At 43.9% G+C, this 22,084-nt stretch overlaps 1 protein-coding gene across 4 annotated transcripts in view; it reads right to left on the bottom strand.

The window, feature by feature from the left end:
- The window catches only part of ubap2a (ubiquitin associated protein 2a), a 134,304-nt gene extending 112,810 nt beyond the window's left edge, over positions 1-21,494 (bottom strand). For 2 of the 4 annotated variants that reach the window (XM_078551353.1, XM_078551363.1), the window contains exons 1-2: positions 21,315-21,425; positions 5,786-5,916 (exon numbers count right to left, since the gene is read on the bottom strand). In XM_078551353.1, coding sequence (XP_078407479.1) covers positions 5,786-5,875 — 90 coding nt within the window. In that variant the 5' untranslated portion in view covers positions 5,876-5,916; positions 21,315-21,425. Of the gene's footprint in view, positions 1-5,785; positions 5,917-21,314 lie in introns of all 4 variants that reach the window. The other 2 variants (XM_078551357.1, XM_078551369.1) reach the window with 2 other exon arrangements.
- Positions 21,495-22,084: the final 590 nt, after the last annotated feature.

The following is a 22,084-nucleotide window of genomic DNA, read 5'->3' as shown; positions in this document are numbered from 1 at the left end:
ACAGTAGAGGCAGGGGGTGGCTGAATAATCTGTGGCTGCACAAAAGGAGCAAAGACTAGGCAGTTGGCAGTTTGAATTTGCATCTGTAAAAGAGATAGGTGAAGGGTTCTTGGCAGTAATTAGGGTATGAGGGCAATGAGGGATACAGGCGGTCAGAAATAGGCAAAGGAGCAAAGAGCAGAGCAGCTGTGAATAGAGGCAGGAAGAGAACTTATGTTAATGTACTTAGAAATTATGCATGATTTAGGCCAAAAATTCATCCTCCATTTAGTGAAGCACTGAGACCTGATGATCTCAACAGTAAATCTTATTGAAATTAGCCAATTTTGAACAAACTCCTGAAAGAAAGTAAAAGCAAAATACTGCGGATACTGGAAATCTGAAACAAAAAGAAAAATAGCTGGAAAAACTCAGCAGGCCTGACAGCATCTGCGGAGAGGAAGACAGTTAACATTTCGAGTCCGTATGACTCTTCATCAGAACTAAAAAAAATAGAAATGAGGTGAAATATAAGCTGTTTGAGGGGGGTGGGACAGGTAGAGCTGGATAGAGGGCGAGTGATAGGTGGAGGCAAAGAAGAGATTGCCAAAGATGTCAGACAAAAGGGTGTTGATATTAGCTAAAGGATGTGCTAATGGTGACATTAAGGGTAGAAAGCAGGACGAGCAAGTGACAGATGGCGGTCAGAGGTGGGGTAGGGGGAAGGGATCAAAATGGGGTATAAGGTGGAGATAAAACAATGGATGGAAATACATTTAAAAATAATAGAAATAGGTGGGAAAAGAAAAATATATTTAAAAAATATATAAATTATTAGAAAAAAATGGGGGGAATCGGAGAGGGGACGGGGATGGAGGAGAGAGTTCATGGTCTGAAGTTGTTGAACTCGATGTTAAGTCCAGAAGGTTCTAAAGTTCCTAACCAGAAGATGAGTTGCTGTTCCTCCAGTTTGCGTTGAGCTTCACTGGAACATTGCAGCAGACCAAGGACGGACATGTGGACATGAGAGCAGGGTGGTGTATTGAAATGGCAAGTGACAGGGAGGTCCGGGTCATGCTTGCGGACAGACCAAAGGTGTTCCACAAAGCGGTCACCAAGTCTGCGTTTGGTCTCTCCAATGTAGAGGAGACCGCATTGGGAGCACCGAATGCAGTAGACTAAATTGAGGGAAGTGTAAGTGAAGTGCTGCTTCGCTTGAAAGGAATGTTTGGGCCCTTGGACGGTGAGGAGGGGGGGGGAAGTAAAGGGGCAGGTGTTGCACCTTCTGCACCTTTTTCTTTTCCCACCTATTTCTATTATTATTTTTTAATTTATTTCCATCCATTGTTTAATCTCCACCTTTTAGCCTATTTTGATCCCTTCCCCCTACCCCACTAGGGCCATCTGTCACTTGCTCGTCCTGCTTTCTACCCTTAATGTCACCATTAGCATATCCTTTAGCTAATATCACCACCGTCAACACCCCTTTGTCCTTTTGTCTATGACATCGTTGGCAATCTCTTCTTTGCCTCCACCTATCACTGGCCCTCTATCCAGCTCTACCTGTCCCACCCCTTCAAACAGCTTATATTTCACCTCATTTTAGTTCTGATGAAGAGTCATACGGACTCGAAACATTAACTGTCTTCCTAACCGCAGATACTGTCAGACCTGCTGAGGTTTTTCCAGCTATTTTTGTTTTTGTTCCTGAAAGAAAGTGTTGTTTTACTGAATAGCTCCCAGTATTACCAATGAAAACAAAATCTAATGGCCTACCAACTTAAACTTTTCCTCTAACTTTCAAAGTCTGACAGGAATGATATCTGATTCAAAAGAACAACGAACCAGCACTTTAGGTTGGCCCCTAACTTCGCAGGTAGGTGAAACAAGAACAATGTTGAAGGTATCATTGCTAGTACCACGAAGAACCCAAACACCAAGATGCTTCTAAATACACTAATTGTGGAAACATCAGCATTCAGAAAAAAAAAGATGCATCACAATGTCAGGACAGGCACATGGGATAAACATTACCGCTTCTGTGTAAAATAATGATCATAGACTATTTCGGCCAAATTGATCCACTTCCGCATTGCAATATCTTTATGCGTTTAGCATGGAAAGGATTTAAAAAGACCAGCACTGAAACAAATCCAAAATTTCAATGCCAAATGACAAACTAACGACAAAAGGTGGGGGAACCTGGCTAAAATTCAAACTGTTTAGATTTGTGGCCTAAATTACTGACTCCAGACTCGTATGAACCATGACTGAAATGAAAGAACTATTTAAGTTTAATTCATGCACGTATTCAGAAGGCTCAAGCAGGTTAATTCAATAGAAAAGGTGACTGTTTCACAAGTCAAAAGTATCTCAGACACATTAAGATACTAACAGTTCTGAACATGTTTATTTTTGAGGATCTTTATAGAAAGAATCTAATATGAACTATACACTGATTATGACACATTTTCACTCACAATAAGAGGACTAACAAAATAGTCAATGTCCGCCGCCACCCCGCCCAACCATTCGTTTTACCCTAAAGTTGGAGGGGGCAGTTTACTAATCATTCTCGGGATGTGGGTGTCGTTAGATAGGCTAGCATTTATTGTCCATCCCTAATTGCCCTTGAGAAGATGGTGGTGAGCTGCCTTCTTGAACTGCTGCAGCCCACAGGGTGTAGGTACACCCACAGTGTTGTTAGGGAGATCCAGGATTTTGACCCAGCGACAGTGAAGGAACGGCAATATATTTCCAAGTCAGAGTGGTGAGTGACTTGCAGGGCACCTTCCAGGTGGTGCTATTCCCATTTGTCCGCTGCCCATGTCCTTCCAGATCGTAGCAGTCGTGGGTTTGGAAGGTGCTGTGTAAGGAGCCTTGGTAAGTTCCTGCAATGCATCTGGTAGATGGTGCACACTGCTGTCACTGTGCGTTGATAGTGAAGGGAGTGAATACTTTGTGGATAGGGTGCCAAGCAAGCAGGCTGTTTCGTCCTGAATGGTGTCGAGCATCTTGAATGTTGTTGGAGCTGCATTCGTCCAGGCAAGTGGGAAGTATTCCATCACACTCCTGACTTGTGCCTTGTAGATGTGGACAGGCTTCGGGGAGTCAGGATAATATAAGAACTAGGAGGAGTAGGCAATTCAGCCCCTCGAGCCTGCCCCACCATTCAATACGATCATGGCTGATCTCATTTCAGTCTCAATTCCAATTTCCTGCCCTCTCCCCATAACCTTTCAACCCGTTACTAATTAAAAATCTGCCTATCTCCTCAAATTTATTCAGCGTCCCGGCATCCACTGCACTCTGAGGTAGTGAATTCCACAGATTCACGACCCTTTGAGAAAAGGAATTCCTCATCTCTGATTTAAACCTACCCTGTTGCCTAAAACTATGGCCTCTCATTCTAGAATGCCCCACAAGGGGAAACATCCGCTCCACATCTACTGTCTATCCCCTTTAGCATCTTATATACTTCAATTAGATCTCCTCTCATCCTTCTAAACTCTAGCAAGTATAGGCCTAAACTGTTCAATCTCTCCTCATAAGACAAGCCCCGCATCTCTGAACCGCCTCCAATGCAACTACATCCTTCCTCAAGTAAAGGGACCAAAACTGTGCAGAGTGCTCCAGGTGCGGTCTCACCAATGCCTTGTACAGTTGCAACAACACTTCCCTATTTTTATATTCTTATTCCTTTAACAATAAATGCCAAAATTCCATTTGCCTTCTTTATTTACCTGCTGTACCTGTATACTAGCTTTCAGCGATTCATGCACGAGGACAACCAGATCCTTCTGCACTGAAGCATTCTGAAGTTTCTTTCCAATTAAGTAATAAGTCGCTTTTTTATTCTTCCGACCAAAATGGATAGCCTCACGCTTATCCACGTTAAACTCCATCTGCCAAATTTTAGCAAATTCAACGACCCTGTCCATATCCATTTGTAAATTTCTTATTTCTTCATTGCAATTTACTTTCCCACCTATTTTGGCGTCATCTGCAAATTTAGCTGTAGTACCTTCTAACCCTGAAGCCAAGTCATTAATATAGAATGTAAATAGTTGGGGCCCAAGGACCAAACCTTGTGGCACCCCACTAGTTACAGCTTGCCATCCAGAAAAAGACCCATTTATCCTGACTCTCTGCTTTCTGTTGGTTAGCCAATCCTCTATCCAAGCTAATATATTACCCCAACTCCATGTGATCTTATCTTGTGTATTAATCTTTTGTGCGGCACTTTATCAAAGGCCTTCTGGAAATCCAGATCCCCATTATCCACTTTGCTTGTCACATCTTCAAAGAACTCCAGCAAATTAGTCAAACACGATTTACTCTTCATAAAACCATGCTGACTCTGGTGGATTGCATTTTGACTTTCCAAATGCCCCATTACTACTTCCTTAATAATGGATTCCAACCATTTCCCAACAACAGGCGTTAAACGTCTATAGTTTCCTACTTTCTGCCTACCCCGCCTTTTTGAATAAGGGCGTTATATTAGCATTTTTCCAATCCACTGGAACCTTTCCAGAATCCAGGGAACTTTGGAATATTATAGCCAATGCATCCACTATCTCTGCTGCCACTTCCTTTAAGATGCTGGGATGTAGGCCATCAGATCCCAATAGTTTGTTTAGTACTTTTTATCTAGTGATGGTGATTGTTCTAAGTTCCTCCTTCCCTACACCCTGTGCACTACCTGTTACTATTGGGGTGGTGCTAGTGTCGTCCACCGTGAAAACTGAAGCAAAATATTGATTAAGTATCTTTGCTATTTCTGTGTTCCCAACTATTAACTCCAGGTGGTGAGTTACTTGCCATAGGACTCCTAACCTCTGACTTGCTCTTGTAGCCACAGTATTTGTGGCTTGCCCAGTTCAGTTTCTGGTCAATGGTAACCCCCAGGATGTAGATAGTGGGGGATTCAGCAATGATAATAACATTGAATGTCAAGGGGCGATGGTTGAACTCTCTCTTGGATACGGTCATTGCCTGGCACTTATGTAGTGCGAATGTTACTTGCCATTTGTCAGCCTAAGCCTGGATATTGTCCAGGCCTTGCTACATTTGGACATGAACTGTTTCAGTATGAGGAGTTGCTAATGGTGAACAATGCGCAATCAGCAGCGAACATCTCCACTTCTGACCTTATAACAGAAGGTCATTGATGAAGCAGCTGAAGATGGTGGGCCTAGGACATTACCCTGAGGAACTACTGCAGTGATGTTCTGGAACTGAGATGACTGACATCCAACAACCACAACCATCTTCCTTGTGCTAGTTATGACTCCAACCAGCAGAGAGTTTCCCCCCCGATTCCCATTGACTCCAGTTTTGCTAGGGCTCCTCGGTGCCACACACTGTCAAATGCTGCCTCAATATCAAGGGCAATCACTCTAACATCGAGTTCAGCTCTTTTGTCCATGTTTGAACCGAGGCTGTAATGAGATCAGGAGTTGAGTGGTCCTGACAGAAAACATCTCGAGAGTCAGTGAGAAGGTTATTGCTAAGCATGTGCCACTTGATAGCATTGATGACTCCTTCCATCATTTTACAGGTGATTGAGACTAGACTGATGGGGTGGTAATCGGTGGAGTTGTTCTGCTGTGTACAGGACCTAAGTTGGCAATTTTCCACATTGCCAGCTAGATGCTTATGTTGCAGCTGTATTGGAACAACTTGTTTAAAACAAAAAGGCAAACATTCATGTACTATCACTGCACAAGACTTGCTAATTTGAAGATCAGTTCTTCCCTGACTAGATTTGCATTGGTAACTATCAAAGTATTCAGCCTCTTACCTGCACTGGTTTCTGTATCTGTGCACATGTTTGAATTTGCATCTTGTCCCGAGTTCCACGAGATCGGTCATTACCCACCGAAGTCATCATATACAGTATATACAAAACAAGGTATGTACAAAATACAAAATCTGAAAAAGAAGCATTTCAAACATTACAACTCGTGCATGTAATCTGTAGTAATTAACTAAATAATTTTCAAGCCTGCGCAGAGTCAATGGATAAAATGGCCTTCTCCTAACTTATTTTACGATTCTGTGGGGGGGAAAAAATTCCAAATGGCTTCAGAATAAGTAGATTTAGGGGCAAATGGAAAGAGAGGTAAGGGGGCAAGATGCCAACATCCTTAACAGTGCCTTCAATAATGCAGCACTCTAGCGAAATTCAACCTGGATTCTTTTGCTCGAGCTGTGGACAAGAGTTGATACAACTGGGCACAACAGGACTAGTTACGGTGATTAACTGAAATCCTTTCCAGCATTTGTATTATATATCAACTTTTCACAAATAAAACCAAGATGTCCAAGTTGCAGAAAAAAACACAGGCCAAAGGGACAGAGCTTAGGAGGTGGCCATGTCCTGATCTAATCATTTCTATATTCCAGTCCCAAGCATGGGTATTCTATTCAGCAGGCGCTTTACAGTACAAACTGGTACAGCAATCATTAACCATCAGGTTATTTCTTCAATTGCTGAAACAGTCCTCCCCACAATGACAGTGGGTGTAGCTATAAGGTTAACCATTTAGCAAGATATAGACATTTTCCTACCAACTGATAAAATACAAAGCAGTCTGGGGTCCTTCAAACAAATGACTTCCTAGAAGGACAAACAGACCAACGTAGAAGACAAGTCAAACTAAGTGTGTAATGTACAAATGAATCCAATATTGGCACAACTCATTTACCCGAGGGGGACAAGCTAAATTACTTCCAGTGCTTGAACATCAGCACCAGCAAAAAGAGAACTCCATATACTAGCACAAAAGATGACAGATATTGGAACTAGCCTTCATAAATTATATGCACTAATTCCCAAAAAGAGCATGTAATTTTTTTTTTGAAAAAACATGCAACAGGGGTACAAAAAGAGCATCCAAGTTCTTTAAAAAGCCCAGGTTTTCACTTTCATATCTACAATTCTCATGTCACGCAAAGGAAATATTCACAAGTGTCACTGTGTTTAGGGTTACTCATCACCGAGGAAATAAAATCCTATTCCCTAAACTCAGTTATCCAAAACAAAATAAAACCTAATAAACAAACTACCATTTTTATCTGCAGCTATGGACAAGTTTCAGCTCACATCTGGAAAGCCTACATCTCAAGTGCCAAGATAGTTTAATCCCAGCTGTTCTATATCAAATCTTAACATATCAAAGCCATTCCTGAATTAAAGCATCAGAACTCTTGGATGCCAGTCTTGGAGGTAAAAAGAATTCAAACTGAAATCCATTAATAATGGAAGAACAAATTGACAGTGCATGACAGCAAGGTAGAGAATTAAAATGACAAGCCATCAGAAGCTCAGGGTCATGCTTGCAGATTGAACAGAGGTGTTCCACAAAGTGGTCACCCAATGTGCATTTGGTCTCCCCAAAGCAGAATATTGTGAGCAGCAAATGCAGTACACTACATTGAAAGAACCAACCTCTACCTCACAAATCCGAACATCATCTCTCCAACACTTCCAACTACCTCCCCGGACTATGATCCCACCACTGAACAATGAGCCATTGTTTCCAGGATCATCACGAACCTCATTTCCTCCACAGGTCTTCCCTCCATGCCTTCGCATCTCAGTCTCCCATCCCATACAGCCCACTTCTACCTCCTTCCCAAGATCCACAAATAGGACTTGTAGACCTATCGTTTCAATCTGCTCCTGCCCCATTTCTTTCTATCTCAACTACTTTTTCTCCCCTTACCCTGTCTCTCCCCACCTACATCTGTGACTCTTCAGATGCCCTACATTATTTAAGCAGTTTCCAATTTATTGGTCCTAACCATTTCCTTTCAACCTGAAACTCTGAGCCAATGTCACAGACTGAATGGAGGTGTTGCACAAAGCAGTCACCCAATGTGCGTTTGGTCCTCCCCAATGTAGAGGAGACCGCACTGTGAACACTGGCTACAGCACACTAAATTGAAAGAATAAACTTCACGGCTTGAGTTTTTTTTTAAAGACTTCTTTAATAATAGATTCCAGCATTTTCCCAATGACTGATGTTAGGCTAACTGTCTTGTAGTGCATTTACATTCCTTACTTTTCCCAGTTCTGATAAAAAGTTGTAACATGAAACATTAACTGTTTCTCTCTTCACAGATACTGCCAAACCTGCTGCATATTTCCAGCATGTTATTTTATTCTCTATTACCTAAACTGAGCTTCAGCAGCCTAACCAACAATACAACACAGGCCAATCCTCTCCCTACCCTTAGCAAATTTCACATTTTTCCCACAAACAAGTCACAAGCCACACATCCATAGCAATCCCATCCTCCTAGCTGGAGAGAAATCTGATGGCATGTAGTCTGCAAACAGAAAATAGAAATGAATATGAATACACATACACACCTGTTAAAAAAGATAATCTCAAACATGCATATCTTAAAATAGATTGCTAGCAAGAGATTTACATGACTAGCGTTAGCAAAACTCCAACACTTGAAAACAGCACAAGCCTTGTACTGTTTTATCCCTGTATCCACCAACAAAAGGCCACCTTCATTCTTGTGGACAGTGATGTGAATTTGATCATTTGTAAGCCATATTAAAAGGACACAAAAAACAATTTTAACCTACAGATTTATCTATAAGCCTCCATCAATGCCTCCAAGAGTAATGAGTATTGAAATTATACAGATTTCATATGATAATATTTAATAACATTTGATAACAAAATTAAGTGCAGCATGAATTCAAAATTCCTATCTATAAAAACCACTACAGCATTTTCCCAGCCCACCTCCTAAATCCCCTCAGGGCTGTGTCCCTTCGTGTACATTCCAGTTTTCCAATTTCAGCTTTCTGCCCCACCACTGGTGCCAAAACATTCAATCACCTGACCCTGTCTGGAATTTCACCCTAAACATCTAAGCCTCCCTCAGTCATTAACATGTCATTATAACGTTTATGGCATTAGACTAGCAACTGTGAAACTGAGTTAAATCCATCATGACAAGTTATAAAAACAAAATTCAATAATCTGGTAATCTGTGCACAAACAAGAAAAATAACGAGGGAAGCTGCAGGGCTGTTATAAAAATTGGACTGGTTCATTGATATGCTTCAAGGGAGTATTCCCACCTGTTTTAGTCTACAGATGACTGAGCTACATTACGGTTGAATCTTAATGCTCTCTGAACTGTTTAAATATTAGAAGGTAAAATTAAGAAACAGAAAATGCTTGAAATAGTCAAGTCAGGTAGCACTAATGCAGAGAGAAACAGCTAACATTTCAGATTGATGATCTTTTGTCAGAACTAGGAAAGTCAGATGCAGCATTATTTAAAAAGAGAGGGAGGGGGAAAGGGAAAGCAAAAGGAAAGTCTCTGATAGAGTGGAAGGCAGGAGAGATTAAATGACAAAGGGATGATGGTACAAGGCAAAGATAGTAATGGGACAAGCAAACAAAAGATGTCTCTAGAGTTGGTGTGAATGGGAAGAGAGAAATCAGCAATCACTGCTGTCCAAAACAAATGAGTGGAGTTTATAAACAAACTGTTGAATTCAATGTTGAATCCAGAAGGCTGGAGAATGTCGATTTGGAAGATGAGGTGCTGTGCCTCGAAGCAGCTCAGGATCACACTTGCATACTGAGAAAAAGTGTCCCATAAAGCAGTCACCCAATCTGTGTTTGGTGCCCCCCCCCCCAATATCAGAGACCAAATATTGAGCAGCAAACATGATATATTAAATTGACTGTAAAATTAAATTGTAGTTTCATCTGAAAGGAGTGTTACAGGCCTTGCGGGATAAAACGCATTGGTGATGGGGCCAGAAATAAAAGATTGATCTACAGATGTAAATGGGAAAAGCAGAATCATCAAATGCTACCATCCAAAAAAGGAAATGGAGACAGGTATGAAAATAATGAACTCAAATATGGAGACTGGAAGATTACAAAGTATCTAACTGAAAGATGAGGTTCTTCCCCGAGCTAACATTGAGCAAACACCACAATAAAAGATAGCCCAAGATTTCAGGGCAATGAGAGACCGACAAATGCAGCCTGACAGAATCATCACTTCTCAAGGGCAAGTTAAAAAACTTCAAACACAAACAGTTGCTTCAAACAATCTTTTAGCCACCTCTTCTGATTCTATCCCGTCCTATCTCAGCACAATTTTTTCTTGCATCCATTTTGAAACATCTTGGTGCAATCCATTGGTAAAATCAATTTATAATTCTGATCCCTTCCCCTGGAAAGTCCTCCTCACTAACATTTGGAGGCTTGTGCCAAAATTGAAAGAGCTGTCTCACAGGCCAGTCAAGCAACAACCTGACAATCATACTCAGGGAATCGTACATTACAGATCATGTCCCAGACACCACCATCACCATCCGTGGGTATATCCCGTCCCACCGGCAGAGCAGACACGAGAAGTGGCGGCACAGTGGGATAGAGTCGGGAGGGATGGCGGCACAGTGGTATAGAGCCAAGAGGGAGTTGCTCTGGGAGCACTCAACATCAACACTGGACCCCATAAAGTATTTTTTTTAATTCATTCACAGGATGTGGGCTTCACTGGCTGGGCCAGCATTTATTGCCCATCCCTAGTTGCCCTGGAGAAGGTGCTGGTGAGCTGCCTTCTTGAGCCTCTGCAGTCCATGAGGTGTAGGTACACCCACAGTGCTGGTAGGGAGTTTCAGGATTTTGACCCAGCGACAGTGAAGGAACAGTGATACATTTCCAAGTCAGGATGGTGAGTGACTTGCAAGGGAACTTCCTGATTGTGGTGTTCCCATGTGTCTGCTGCCCTTGTCCTTCTAGATAGTAGTCGTCGTGGGTTTGGAGGGTGCTGTTGATGAATTCCTGCAGTGCATCTCGTAGATGGGACACTGCTGCTACCGTGCATCGGTGGTGGAGGGAGTGAATGGCTGTGGATGTAGTACCAATCAAGCAGGCTGCTTTGTCCTGGATGGGGTCAAGCTTCTTGAGTGTTGTGGGAGCTGCACTCCTCCAGGCAAGTGGGGAGAATTGCATCACACTCCTGACTTGTGCTTTGTAGATGATGGACAGGCTTTGTGGAGTCAGACGGTGAGTTAGTCACCGCACTATTCCTAGCCTCTGACCTACTCTAGCAGACAAGGTATTTATGAATCAGTGCTCCATAATAATAAAAGTAAAATACTGCTGATGCTGGAAATCTGAAAAAACAAAAATTGCTGGAAAAAGCCAGCAGGTCTGACAGCATCTGTGGAGAGAAAGAGAGTTAACCTTTCGAGTCCATATGACTCTTCTTCAGAACTAAAGAGAAGTAAAAATGAGATGAAATATATACCGTTTAAGGGGTAAACAGGATAGAAGGCCAGTGATAGATGGAGGCAAAGGAGAGATTGCAAGAGATGTCATAAAAAGGTCGATGGGGTGTTGGTGGTGGTGATACTGGCTAAAGGAGGTGCTAAATGGTGACATTAAGAGTAGAAAGCAGAATGAGCAAGTGACAGATGGCCCTATTGGGGGTGGGGGATGGGACGGTGTGAGAAAAAAAAGATCGAAATAGGCTAAAAAGATGGGGATAAAACAATGAATGGAAATAGACTTTAAAAAATAATAAATAGGTGGGAAAAAATATATATAAAAATTAAATAATATTTGAGGAAAGGGGTGAGGATGGAGGAGAGAGTTCATGGTCTGAAGTTGTTGAACTGGATCTTAAGTCCGGAAGGCTGTGCCGAATCAGAAGAAGAGGTGCTCTTCCTCCAGTTTGCGTTGAGCTTCACTGGAACATTGCAGCAGGCACCTTCCCATGCAATCACAGAAGGTGCAACACTTGCCCCTTTACTTCCCCCTCCTCACTGTCCAAGGGCCCAAACACTCCTTTCAGGTGAAGCAGCGCTTCACTTGCACTTCCCTCAATTTGGTCTACTGTATTCCCTGCTCCTAATGCGGTCTGCTCTACATTGGAGACACCAAATGCAGACTGGGTGACCGCCTTGCAGAACACCTTCAGTCTGTCCGCAAGCATGACCCAGACCTCCCTCTCGCTTGACATTTCAACACACCACCCTGCTCTCATGCCCACATGTCCGTCCTTGGCCTGCTGCAATGTTCCAGTGAAGCTCAACACAAGCTGGAGGAAGAGCACCTCATCTTCCAATTAGGCACTTTAGAGCCTTCCGGACTTAACATTGAGTTCAACAACTTCAGACCATGAACTCTCTCCTCCATATGCGCCTCTTTTATCAAATATTTATTTTTTAATTTTTATATATATTTTTCCCACCTTAATAATAATTTCCATTATTATTTTTTAAAATTTATTTCCATTCATTATTTTATCCCCACCTTTTTGCCTATTTTGATTTTTTTCCTCCCCCACACTGTCCCATCTCCCCACCCCCACTAGGGCTATCTGTCACTTGCTTATTCTGCTTTCTACTCTTAATGTCACCATTTAGCACCTCCTTTATCCAGTATCACCAGCATCAACACCCCTTCGACCTTTTGTTTATGACATCTTTTGCAATCTCTCCTTTGCCTCCACCTATCACTGGCCTTCTACCCTGTTTCACCTGTCCCCAACCCCTTTAAACAGTATATATTTCATCTCATTTTCACTTCTCTTTAGTTCTGAAGAGTCATACGGACTAGAAAGGTTAACTCTGTCTTATGCAGAGAAACATCTTTGACCACAAGTCCATCAGGCAGTGGTCGGCACATAACATCCTAAAGGCTCTAAGGGAAATGGAGATGGTGGATCCTGTCGGAAGGTTCCCCGAGCAGACTGTAAAAGTCATTTGGCAGAATGCCTCATCGCCAGAACTTTCCAACAAGCACCAAGATGTAGCTTGGCTGGTGGTGAGAAAGGCCCTCCCCGAACCTTCCTACACGCCAGGAGTCTCTCCCCCTCTGCACGTAGCCCTCAAGGTGGCTGTGGTGGGTAAGAGACCATTGTTCACCTCCTTCTGGAATGTGCCTTTGCAAAAGAAGATCTGGAGAGAGATGCAATGGTTTTTGTCAAGGTTCATCCCGAGCAGTGCTGTGACATAGGACTCTCTGCTCTACAGGCTGTTCCCAGATGCACACACCAAAACAAACATCAACTGCAGCTGGAAGATTATCAACTTGGTGAAAGGCACTCTTTGGTCTGCCCGAAATTTGCTGGTCTTCCAGTGCAACGAGTTGACCGCGACCAAGTGTTGCAGACTGGCACATTCCAAGGTCCAGGACTACAAGCTGAGGGACGCACTAAAGCTTGGGGCAGCTGCCGCAAAGGCGCAATGGGGAAAGGTCGCTAAGGCCTTTCTGTCATAGTGCTGGAAATTCTATAGACTCCTCGGGCTGTACAACTCAAAGATTGTATGTAGTGAATACTAAATGTATCATAATTGTATTGAAGCACCTCAAAGTGCAAAATGATGAATGCCGATAACTCCAATATCATTGCACTGAGTGTCTGTAATGACCACATTGAAATTACTGCAATATTCATTGATTGTATTGCAGCACCTCATCATCCATGTGTAAAAGTTGAATATGATTGCACTTTTTGTGATGGCCATTTAGACATGTTTTGTAATGTTCTTCCAGATATTTTATGAAAAAAGTATATTTTTCCCCAAAAAAACTGTCTTTCTCTCCACAGCTGCTATCAGACCTGCTGAGTTTTTCCAGCAATTTTTGTTTTTGAATCAGTACTCCATGTTGAACACCACTTGGAGGAAGCACCGAGGGTGGCAAGGGCAGTGAATGTACTCTGGGTGGGGGACAACAATGTCCATCACAAAGAGTGGCTCAGTAACACCACTACTGACCAAGCCACAAAGGACATAGCTGCTAGGCTGGGTCTGCTGCAGGGGGTGAAGGAACCAAGAGGGAAAAACATACTTGACCTCATCCATATGGATCTGCCTGCCACCTTATGAATCTGTTCACTAAAGCATCGGTCGGAGTGACCACCACCAATCTTTGTGGAGACGAAGTCCCATCTTCACATTGAGTATACCCTCCAGCGCAATGTGTGGCACTACCACCATGCTTTGTGGGATAGATTTCAAACAGATCTAACAAGATTGGACATCCATGAGACACTGTGGGCCATCAGCAACGGAACTGCACTCAACCACAATCTGTAATCTCATGGGTGGAATATCCCCTACTCTCCAATTACCAAGCCAGGGGATCAACCCTGGTTCAATCAAGACTGCAGGAGGGCACGCCAGGAGCAGCACCAGGCATAGCTAAAAATGGGGTTTCAACCTGGTTAAGCTACAAGAGTAAGAGGCGACTTGGTTGAAACATAAAAGATCCTAGGGGTCTTAACGGGCTGGAAGTGAAGAGGATGTTTCCTCTTGTGGGAGAATCTAGAACTAGGCGTCGCTGTTTAAAAATAAAGGGTCGCCCATTCAAAACAGATGAGGCAAAATTTTTGCACTGAGGGTGGAGTTTTTGGAATTCTTACTGAAAAGGTGGTGGAAGCAGAGTCTTTAACTATTTTTAAGGCAGAGGTGGATAGATTCTTGGTAAGCAAGGGGGTGATAGGCTATCAGGGAGGAGGTAGGTGGGATGCAGATTTGAAGTTACTATCAGATCAGCCATGATCCTTTTAAATGGCAGAGCAGGCTCAAGGGGTTGAATGGCCTACTCCTGCTCCTTGTTCGTATGTGCCAAACAGCGTAAGCACACGACAGACATAGCTTAGCAAGTCCACAAACAATAATCCACATCGAAGCTTGACAGTCCTGCCGCATCCAATCATGAATGGTGGTGGAGTATTAAACAACTCACTGGAGGAGTGGCTTCACAAATACCTCCATCCTCAATGATGGGTAAACACAACACATCAGTGCAGAAGATGAGGTTGAAGCATTTGCAAGAACCTTCAGCCAGAAATGCCAAGTGGATGATCCACCTTGGCCTCCAAGTCCCCAGCATCAGATGCCAGTCCTCAGTCAATTCAATTCACTCAACATGATATCAAGAAACGGCTGAAGGCACTGGATACTGCAAAGGCTTTGGGCCCTGACAATATTCCAGCAACAGTACTGAAGATTGGTGGACCACGACTTGCCACACCCCTAGCCGATCTGTTCCAGTACAGCTCCAACACTGTCTACCCAGCACTGTGGAAAATTGCCCAGGTATGTCATGTACACAACAAGCAGGGCAAATCCAACAGAGGGGGGCAGTGAGAAGTAACTGAGAAGCATTCTGGGAGAAGTCAGCGCAGTCACCACAACTCAGAAGGGGATCGAGGAGGACCCCCTGTCAAAGAACGGAATAGGCCCAAACATTACATTGCTGTAGTGTTTCCATCCCTCCCTCCTCCTCAAACCAAAAAAAAGGAGAGGCAGTACCTTCAGGAGTGCACCAGACCTGCGAGGGACACTCCTGAAAATGGATTTTTTAAAAAGCAGCTGATTGGTGAGTAAATCCCAGTGAGTTTTTTTTTCAATCTATTAAAGTAATTTATTGCTTAATACTGAGGTAGGAGCTTAAAAAGTATAGAGGAGTACTGTACAAGTATAATTAGTCAAGAAACAAGGTTCCTAGCTAACATAAATAAGGCCCCGAGCTAGCGTATTTTTTTAAAGGAGTAACTAGCTTGAGAGGGACATCATGGCAGGAGAACTGAGACCCGTGATATGCTCCTGCTGCAGGATGTAGGAAATGAGTGACACTTCCAGTGTCCCTGGTGACCATGTGTGCGGAAGTTATGTCCAAATGCAGCTTCTAGCTAACCGGATTTCGGAGCTGGAGCGGCGGGTGGACTCAATGTGGAGCATCTGTGATGCTGAGCAAGTCGTCGATAGCACGTTTAGTGAGGTGGTCACACCGCCGGTGAAGATTACACAGGCAGAAAGGGAATGGGTGACCATGAGGAACAGTAAAAGACTCAGGAAGGTAGTGCAGGAGTCCCCTGTGGTCATCCCCCTCTCTAGCAGATACACCGCTTTGGATATTGTGGGGGGGTGGGGATGGCCTCTCAGGGGAAAGCAGCAACAGCCAAGTTCAGCACTGTGGGTGTACCTACACAACATGGACTGCAGTGGTTCAAAAAGGCAGCTTACCACCATCTTCAAGGGCAATTAGGGATAGCAATAAATCTCTCCTGTGCTCCCACCGATCCCTGACCTATCTTGTTCCAATTTGTGCACAGTAAGTCACAAACAAAGATTTTTTAAAGCAATGCAGATATAGGGATAAATATTAGCCAGGCCATCAGGGAGAACTCCCCTGTTCTTCAAAAGTGCACCACGGAATCTATTACACTACCCGAGAAGGCAGACATAGCCTCGCTTTAACCATCTCACCTGTCCGATGGTACCTCCAAAAAAATGGAGCACTCCCTCCGGACTGTACTGGAGTGCCATCCTAGATTGTTTGTTCAAGTCCCTGCAGTGGGACTTGAACTCAATCTCCTGACTCTTGAAGCGAGTGTGCTACCCACTGAGCCATCTCTAAATGAATACTTCATATGTCTTCACAAAACAATGCTGTCAAAGACTGGAGAGGATCAAAATACATAGGAGGTACTTAAAGGTTGATAATACGCAAAGCAGAAAAGACACCCAGTTTAAATGGGATGCAATCCAGATTGTTGAGGGAAGCAAGAGTGGAAGTAGCAGCAGCTCTGCCCACAATCATTCATATTCCTTGATATACGAGTGGTACCTGATGACTGGAGGACTACTAATGTACATACCTTTCAGGAGGCCATGAGAGACAGAGACATACTTTCACCAAGTGAGTTATGATCAGGACTGCATTAGCTGAAAGTGAGGTGGAAGCAGATTCAATAACTTTAAAAAGAAAAACGGTGTACATACTTACAGGAACTAAACTGTAAGGGTAATGAAAAGGGGGAGTGGGGGTAACCGGATAGCCCTTTCAAAAAGCAACACAGCATGATGCTGCCTTCTGTGCTGCACACTTCTATGAATATCACTGACACCAACATGATTCTCAGAAACCAGGCATTCCAGCCAGCTTCTTTGTCAAAATATAATATTGAATACTCCTGGCGCAAAGACTTACCCTGCTTCACTTCAATTTACTGCGTTAAATGTGATTCAGACAAATTGTATTCATTGAGGAAGCCATTACACACAACTTTAATAGGAACTGGATAATTCACATAGCGATTTAAATCAAGTGAATATTCTCAAAATGTACTTCCATACAAATTGCTAAGTGTCAAAATTGTTACAATAAACATAAAAAATAGGAGCAGGAGTAGGCGATTTGGCCCTTCAAGCCTGCTCCCCCATTCATGATCATGGCTGATTATCCAACTCAATGGCCTGCTCCCGCTTTCTCCCCATATCCTCTGATCCCTTTCTCCCCCAAGAGCTATATCTAACTCCTTCTTGAAAACATACAATGCTTTGGCCTCAACTACTTTCTGTGGTAGCGAATTCCACAGGCTCACCACTCTCTGGGTCAAGAAATTTCTCCTCATGTCCTAAATGGTCTACCCCATATCCTCAGGCTGTGACCTCTGGTTCTGGACTCCCACACCATCGGGAACACCCTTCCTGCATCTACCCTGTCTAGTCCTGTTTTAATTTTATAGGTTTCTATGCGCTCCCCCCTCATTCTTCTGAACTCCAGCGAATATAATCCTAACCGACTCAATCTCTCCTCATATGTCAGTCCCGCCATCCCAGGAATCAGTCTGGTAAACCTCCGCTGCACTCCCTCTTTAGCAAGAACACCCTTCCTCAGATAAGGAGACCAAAACTGCACACAATATTCCAGGTGTGGTCTCACCAAGGACCTGTATAATTGCAGCAAGACATCCCTGCTCCTGTACTCAAATCCTCTTGCTATGAAGGCCAACATACCATTTGCCTTCTTTACCGCCTGCTGCACCTGCATGCTTACCTTCAGTGACTGGTGTACAAGGACACCCAGGTCTCATTGCACATTCCTCTCTCTCAATTTATAGCCACTCAGATAATAATCTGCCTTCCTGTTTTTGCTACCAAAATGGATAACCTCATTTATCCACATTGTACTGCATCTGCTATGCATCTGCCCACTCACTCAGCTTGTCCAAAGCAGACTGAAGCATCTCTGCATCCTCCTCACAGCTCACCCTCCCACCCAGCTTTGTCTCATCTGCAAATCTGGAGATATTACATTTAATTCCATCATCTAAATCATTCATATATATTGTGAATAGCTGGGGTCCCAGCACCAATCCCTGCCGTACCCCACTAGTCACTGCCTGCCATTTGGAAAAAGACCCGTTTATTCCTACTGTTTCCTGTCTGCCAACCAGTTTTCTATCCCATCTCAATACACTACCCCCAATCCCATGCGCTTTAATTTTAAAATGAATAGACATGTACAGGCTTTTCTACCTCGTTTACCTGTCAGGTTTTCTCTCCTCCCCTTAATACTCTACTCCGGTAGTCCCTTGGGGTCGAGGATGGCTTGTTTCCTCTCCAGTTCAAAGGGGTCCGAGGTGGCTTTTAAGCCCAATTGTGAAAGAAATCATAGAAGGTTTATAGCACAGAAAGAAGCCATTTGGCCCATCACATCTGCACTGGCTGAAACACGAGTCACCCAGCCTAATACTACTTTCCAACATTTGGTCTATAGCCCTGGAGGTTGTGTCACTTCAGGTGCAATCTGCAGACTCTGTCACATGTGGAACAAGGGTACTTTGAGGGTGGGGTAGATGAGCTGTTGGGAGGTTTGGGCACTCGATCCAACACCTCCACTTTGCATGTTCCCAATCAAGTGTCTCAATGCCTTCAGCGTCTTTCCAAATGAACATTTGTTTTGTGAGTACCTGACAAGTAACCAACTGTGAATCAGCAAGAATATTTGACCTTTTAAGGGAATGAGAGGACAACATTCCTAAAGCATTTCCGTTGTCCTCCTGGGAGTCTCCTGCCATGACTGAATTCAGAATAGAGCAGCTGTTTCCAGAGTCTAGTGTAGGGCACACAAACTACATACTGCCCAGCGGATCTGGTTTTGAGTGATTAGCAGCTCTATGCTCAGCACGTTGGCTCAGGAGAGGACATTGCTGGTGAATTGACTTTCTTGCCACTTCATTTGGAAGGTCTTGTGAAGGCACCATTCGTGGTACTTCTCCAGTGCTTTGAGGTGCCTGCTGTAGGTTGTCCAAGTCTCCGAAGCATATAGGCTTACAGGTTTGAGATTCTGATCCTCAAAATGTCCTTTCCCTCAGTTGGGTGATGGCTTAGCTGGCAGATTGGAGACAATGAAAAGTTTCATCATCTATGCCTGGCTTCATCAAGAGGAGCTCCCAACACAAGGAAATTAGTCCACATTTTCAGTGGTGAAATTCTGGAACTTAATAGATGGGGGGAGGTGGTGTTTTGTGGGAGTTGGTTGGAAGACGACCTTAGATTCGTGGATGTTTAGTCAAAGGCCCATTTTCTCATATGCTGTCGGGGATGCGACAATGACCTGGATCTCAGTGAATACAAACTCACCTCAAAGATTCTGCATTCAAGTCCCACTCCAGGTCTCAAGCACAAAAATCAAGACTAATAATCTAATGCGGTACTTCCAGAAGTGTTCTCCTTAGGATGAGACATTAAACAAAGGCCCCATATGCCTGATTGGGTGAATGTAAGAAATGCTGCAGCACTATTTCAAAGAAGGGCAGGGGAGTTTATTCCTGGTGTCCTGACCTACATTTATCCCTCAATCAACATTATAACAGATTATCTGGTTATCACATTGTCTGAGAGTTTGCTGCTTTACCAACATTACAATGGTAAGCAGACTTCAAAAGCTGTTTAGCGTCTGAGACATCCAGTGGTCATGAAAAGCATGATGCAACTGCAAGTCTTTGTTTGCACTGCTACTCAGCACCGTGTTATCTTATCCACACTGACATTCTTCACTTTGCCTAGACAGGAAGTTAACAGACTACACAATTGCAGTGAGCAAAGACAAGTGCATTCTCAGCTGACATTCACACAGACATCTTCATCAATACCATGGTACTCAGCTGAGAACCCTGCTCGGTTTTTCTCTCCCCAATTCAGTTGCACTGAGGCCAACTGCAGGACCCCGATCTGATTTCATTTCAGATCCACTAACGGTAGGCCGGGTAAGTTCATCCTTACCTCTCTAAGCTCACACCAAAAACTTAATGGCAGAATAGAAAGCTATTCTTTCAAGGAGAGGAAACTTAAGAAAGTTTGTGGGCTACGTACTTAAATGAATTTGTAATCAAAATATTGTACACCACATTAACCAATAATATTTTGATAAATACCTGGAGCTCCAAGGCTTAGATTTTTAAGACAACTCTGAAATTTAAAAATAGGACGCATCTGGATATTTTGTAAACAGGAGGGTCAAGCTCACATTTCTTCCCCTCCCCCACAATAATTTATTTCCTACATGCCCCGCCAGACAAACTGATCTCAATGGAAGCCAAGGGCCACGAAAGCAACAGTCAATTTTATTCTTATTAGATTTTCCTCAAGACATCTTTTAGCTAAAATAAAACTCAATCAAAACAAGCACATCCGCCGTTTAACCCCAACTACTGAACCCAAAAAAAAAGTACACCTAGTTTATGGCAAAGAACCGAATCTCACAAAGAAACACTGCACCGTTTGACCATTTTAACTCCCAAGGCCTTGTTAAGTGCGTTAAAGCCGCTACTGGCACTCAATATTCGCACATTGTTCCGAATTGGGGCCCGTCTTACTGGTCGGGGTTTCTTGAACTGACTTTTAGTCTGTTTCTTTATCCGACAACGGCAACTATTCAAACAATCCGCAAAAATAAAAGCTCAACTCGGTTCACGGTCTAATTAAAACACTAGGACCCCAGACACGACGGCTCGACACCCACCACCACCCGCACCCGACCCCGGACCTCCCCCAAGCACACTATGGACACAATATAACAGGCGAAGCAAGAACAAAAATAACAAGGGCGCTGGGAATGCAAAATTAAGGCAGGCGGGCGTGGGGAAGAAAAGGGGGCAGAAAATGCCGGAAATACTCATCAGGTCCAGGTAGAGCAGGGTTAACGGTTCAGGTCGGTGACCTTCCGTCAGAACCGCGGTTGCCAGTCCGAGACCTGGATTTCAATCCCGGGGAGAGGCCCCGGTGGAGAGTGACCGGCAATAGGTAGAGGAGTGGTGGGTGTATGACATCCGAAGTCCCCAGGGTTGGAGGGGGGTTTGGCGGTGAGGGTCTGGTGAGGGTCTGGTGAGGGTCTGGAGAGGGGTCCCCTCCCATCCCCCCACCCCCCACCCGGGCTAGGCCGCTGCAATCAATCTTCCACCGGCCTCTGACAAACACCATCCATCCCCAGCCGCGCGCCATAGAAGCATCCAGCCCGCGCGGTCACCTTTCCGTTAGCTCCGCACTGATTTGAAACAGCCGAGCAGCGGCCACGAGCCGCACTCTGCCTGCGTTTGCCTGCAGCGCGAGCGATCCTGCTGCTCATTTACCTGCCAACGTGCTCACAAAGCGGCGCGGGCCACGTGACCGCCTCAAATCCCCGCCGCCATCTTAAACCAGTGACGTCACCTGCCGTCATACATTTCCTTTTTAGAAGACTTAATCCAAATGATTCTCCCGCTTATTTTATTCGAATGACAAAACCGTTTCTCCCCTCCCCCCCGACAGGTCTTGGAGTTTTCATTTGCACCCTGGTGTCTCTGATGTCATTCTCCAGCGCCGTTGCCAATAGCGATTTTGCATTGCTTGTTAGTGCCAGTGGAGCTCATGGATCTGGACAAAGGTATTACTCTAAAGCTACAATTAGAATTTATATTAAAAAACACCACGTTTGGGTTTTGAAATTCAATCATTGGCACTGGACTAGTAATCCAGAGATCCAGGGTAATGCTCTGGAGACCAGGGTTGAAATCACACCACAGCAGAAGGAATTTCAATTTAATCAATGAAAATCTGGAATTAAAAGTCTGATCATGACCATGGAACCATTGTCGATTGTTATAACAACCCACCTGGTGTACTAATGCCCTTTAGGGAAGGAAATCTGGCATCCTTACTTGGTCTGGCCTACATGGAACTCCAGGCAGTCAGCAATGTGGTTGACACTTAAATGCCCTCTGCAATGGCTTAGCAAACTACTCAGTTCAAACTGCAAGA

The sequence above is a fragment of the Cetorhinus maximus genome, chromosome 1, assembly GCF_964194155.1.
Source record: "Cetorhinus maximus chromosome 1, sCetMax3.hap1.1, whole genome shotgun sequence".
NCBI lineage: Eukaryota > Metazoa > Chordata > Chondrichthyes > Lamniformes > Cetorhinidae > Cetorhinus > Cetorhinus maximus.
Note: the sequence above shows the minus strand (reverse complement) of the source record. Positions and strands in the feature narration are given on the sequence as shown.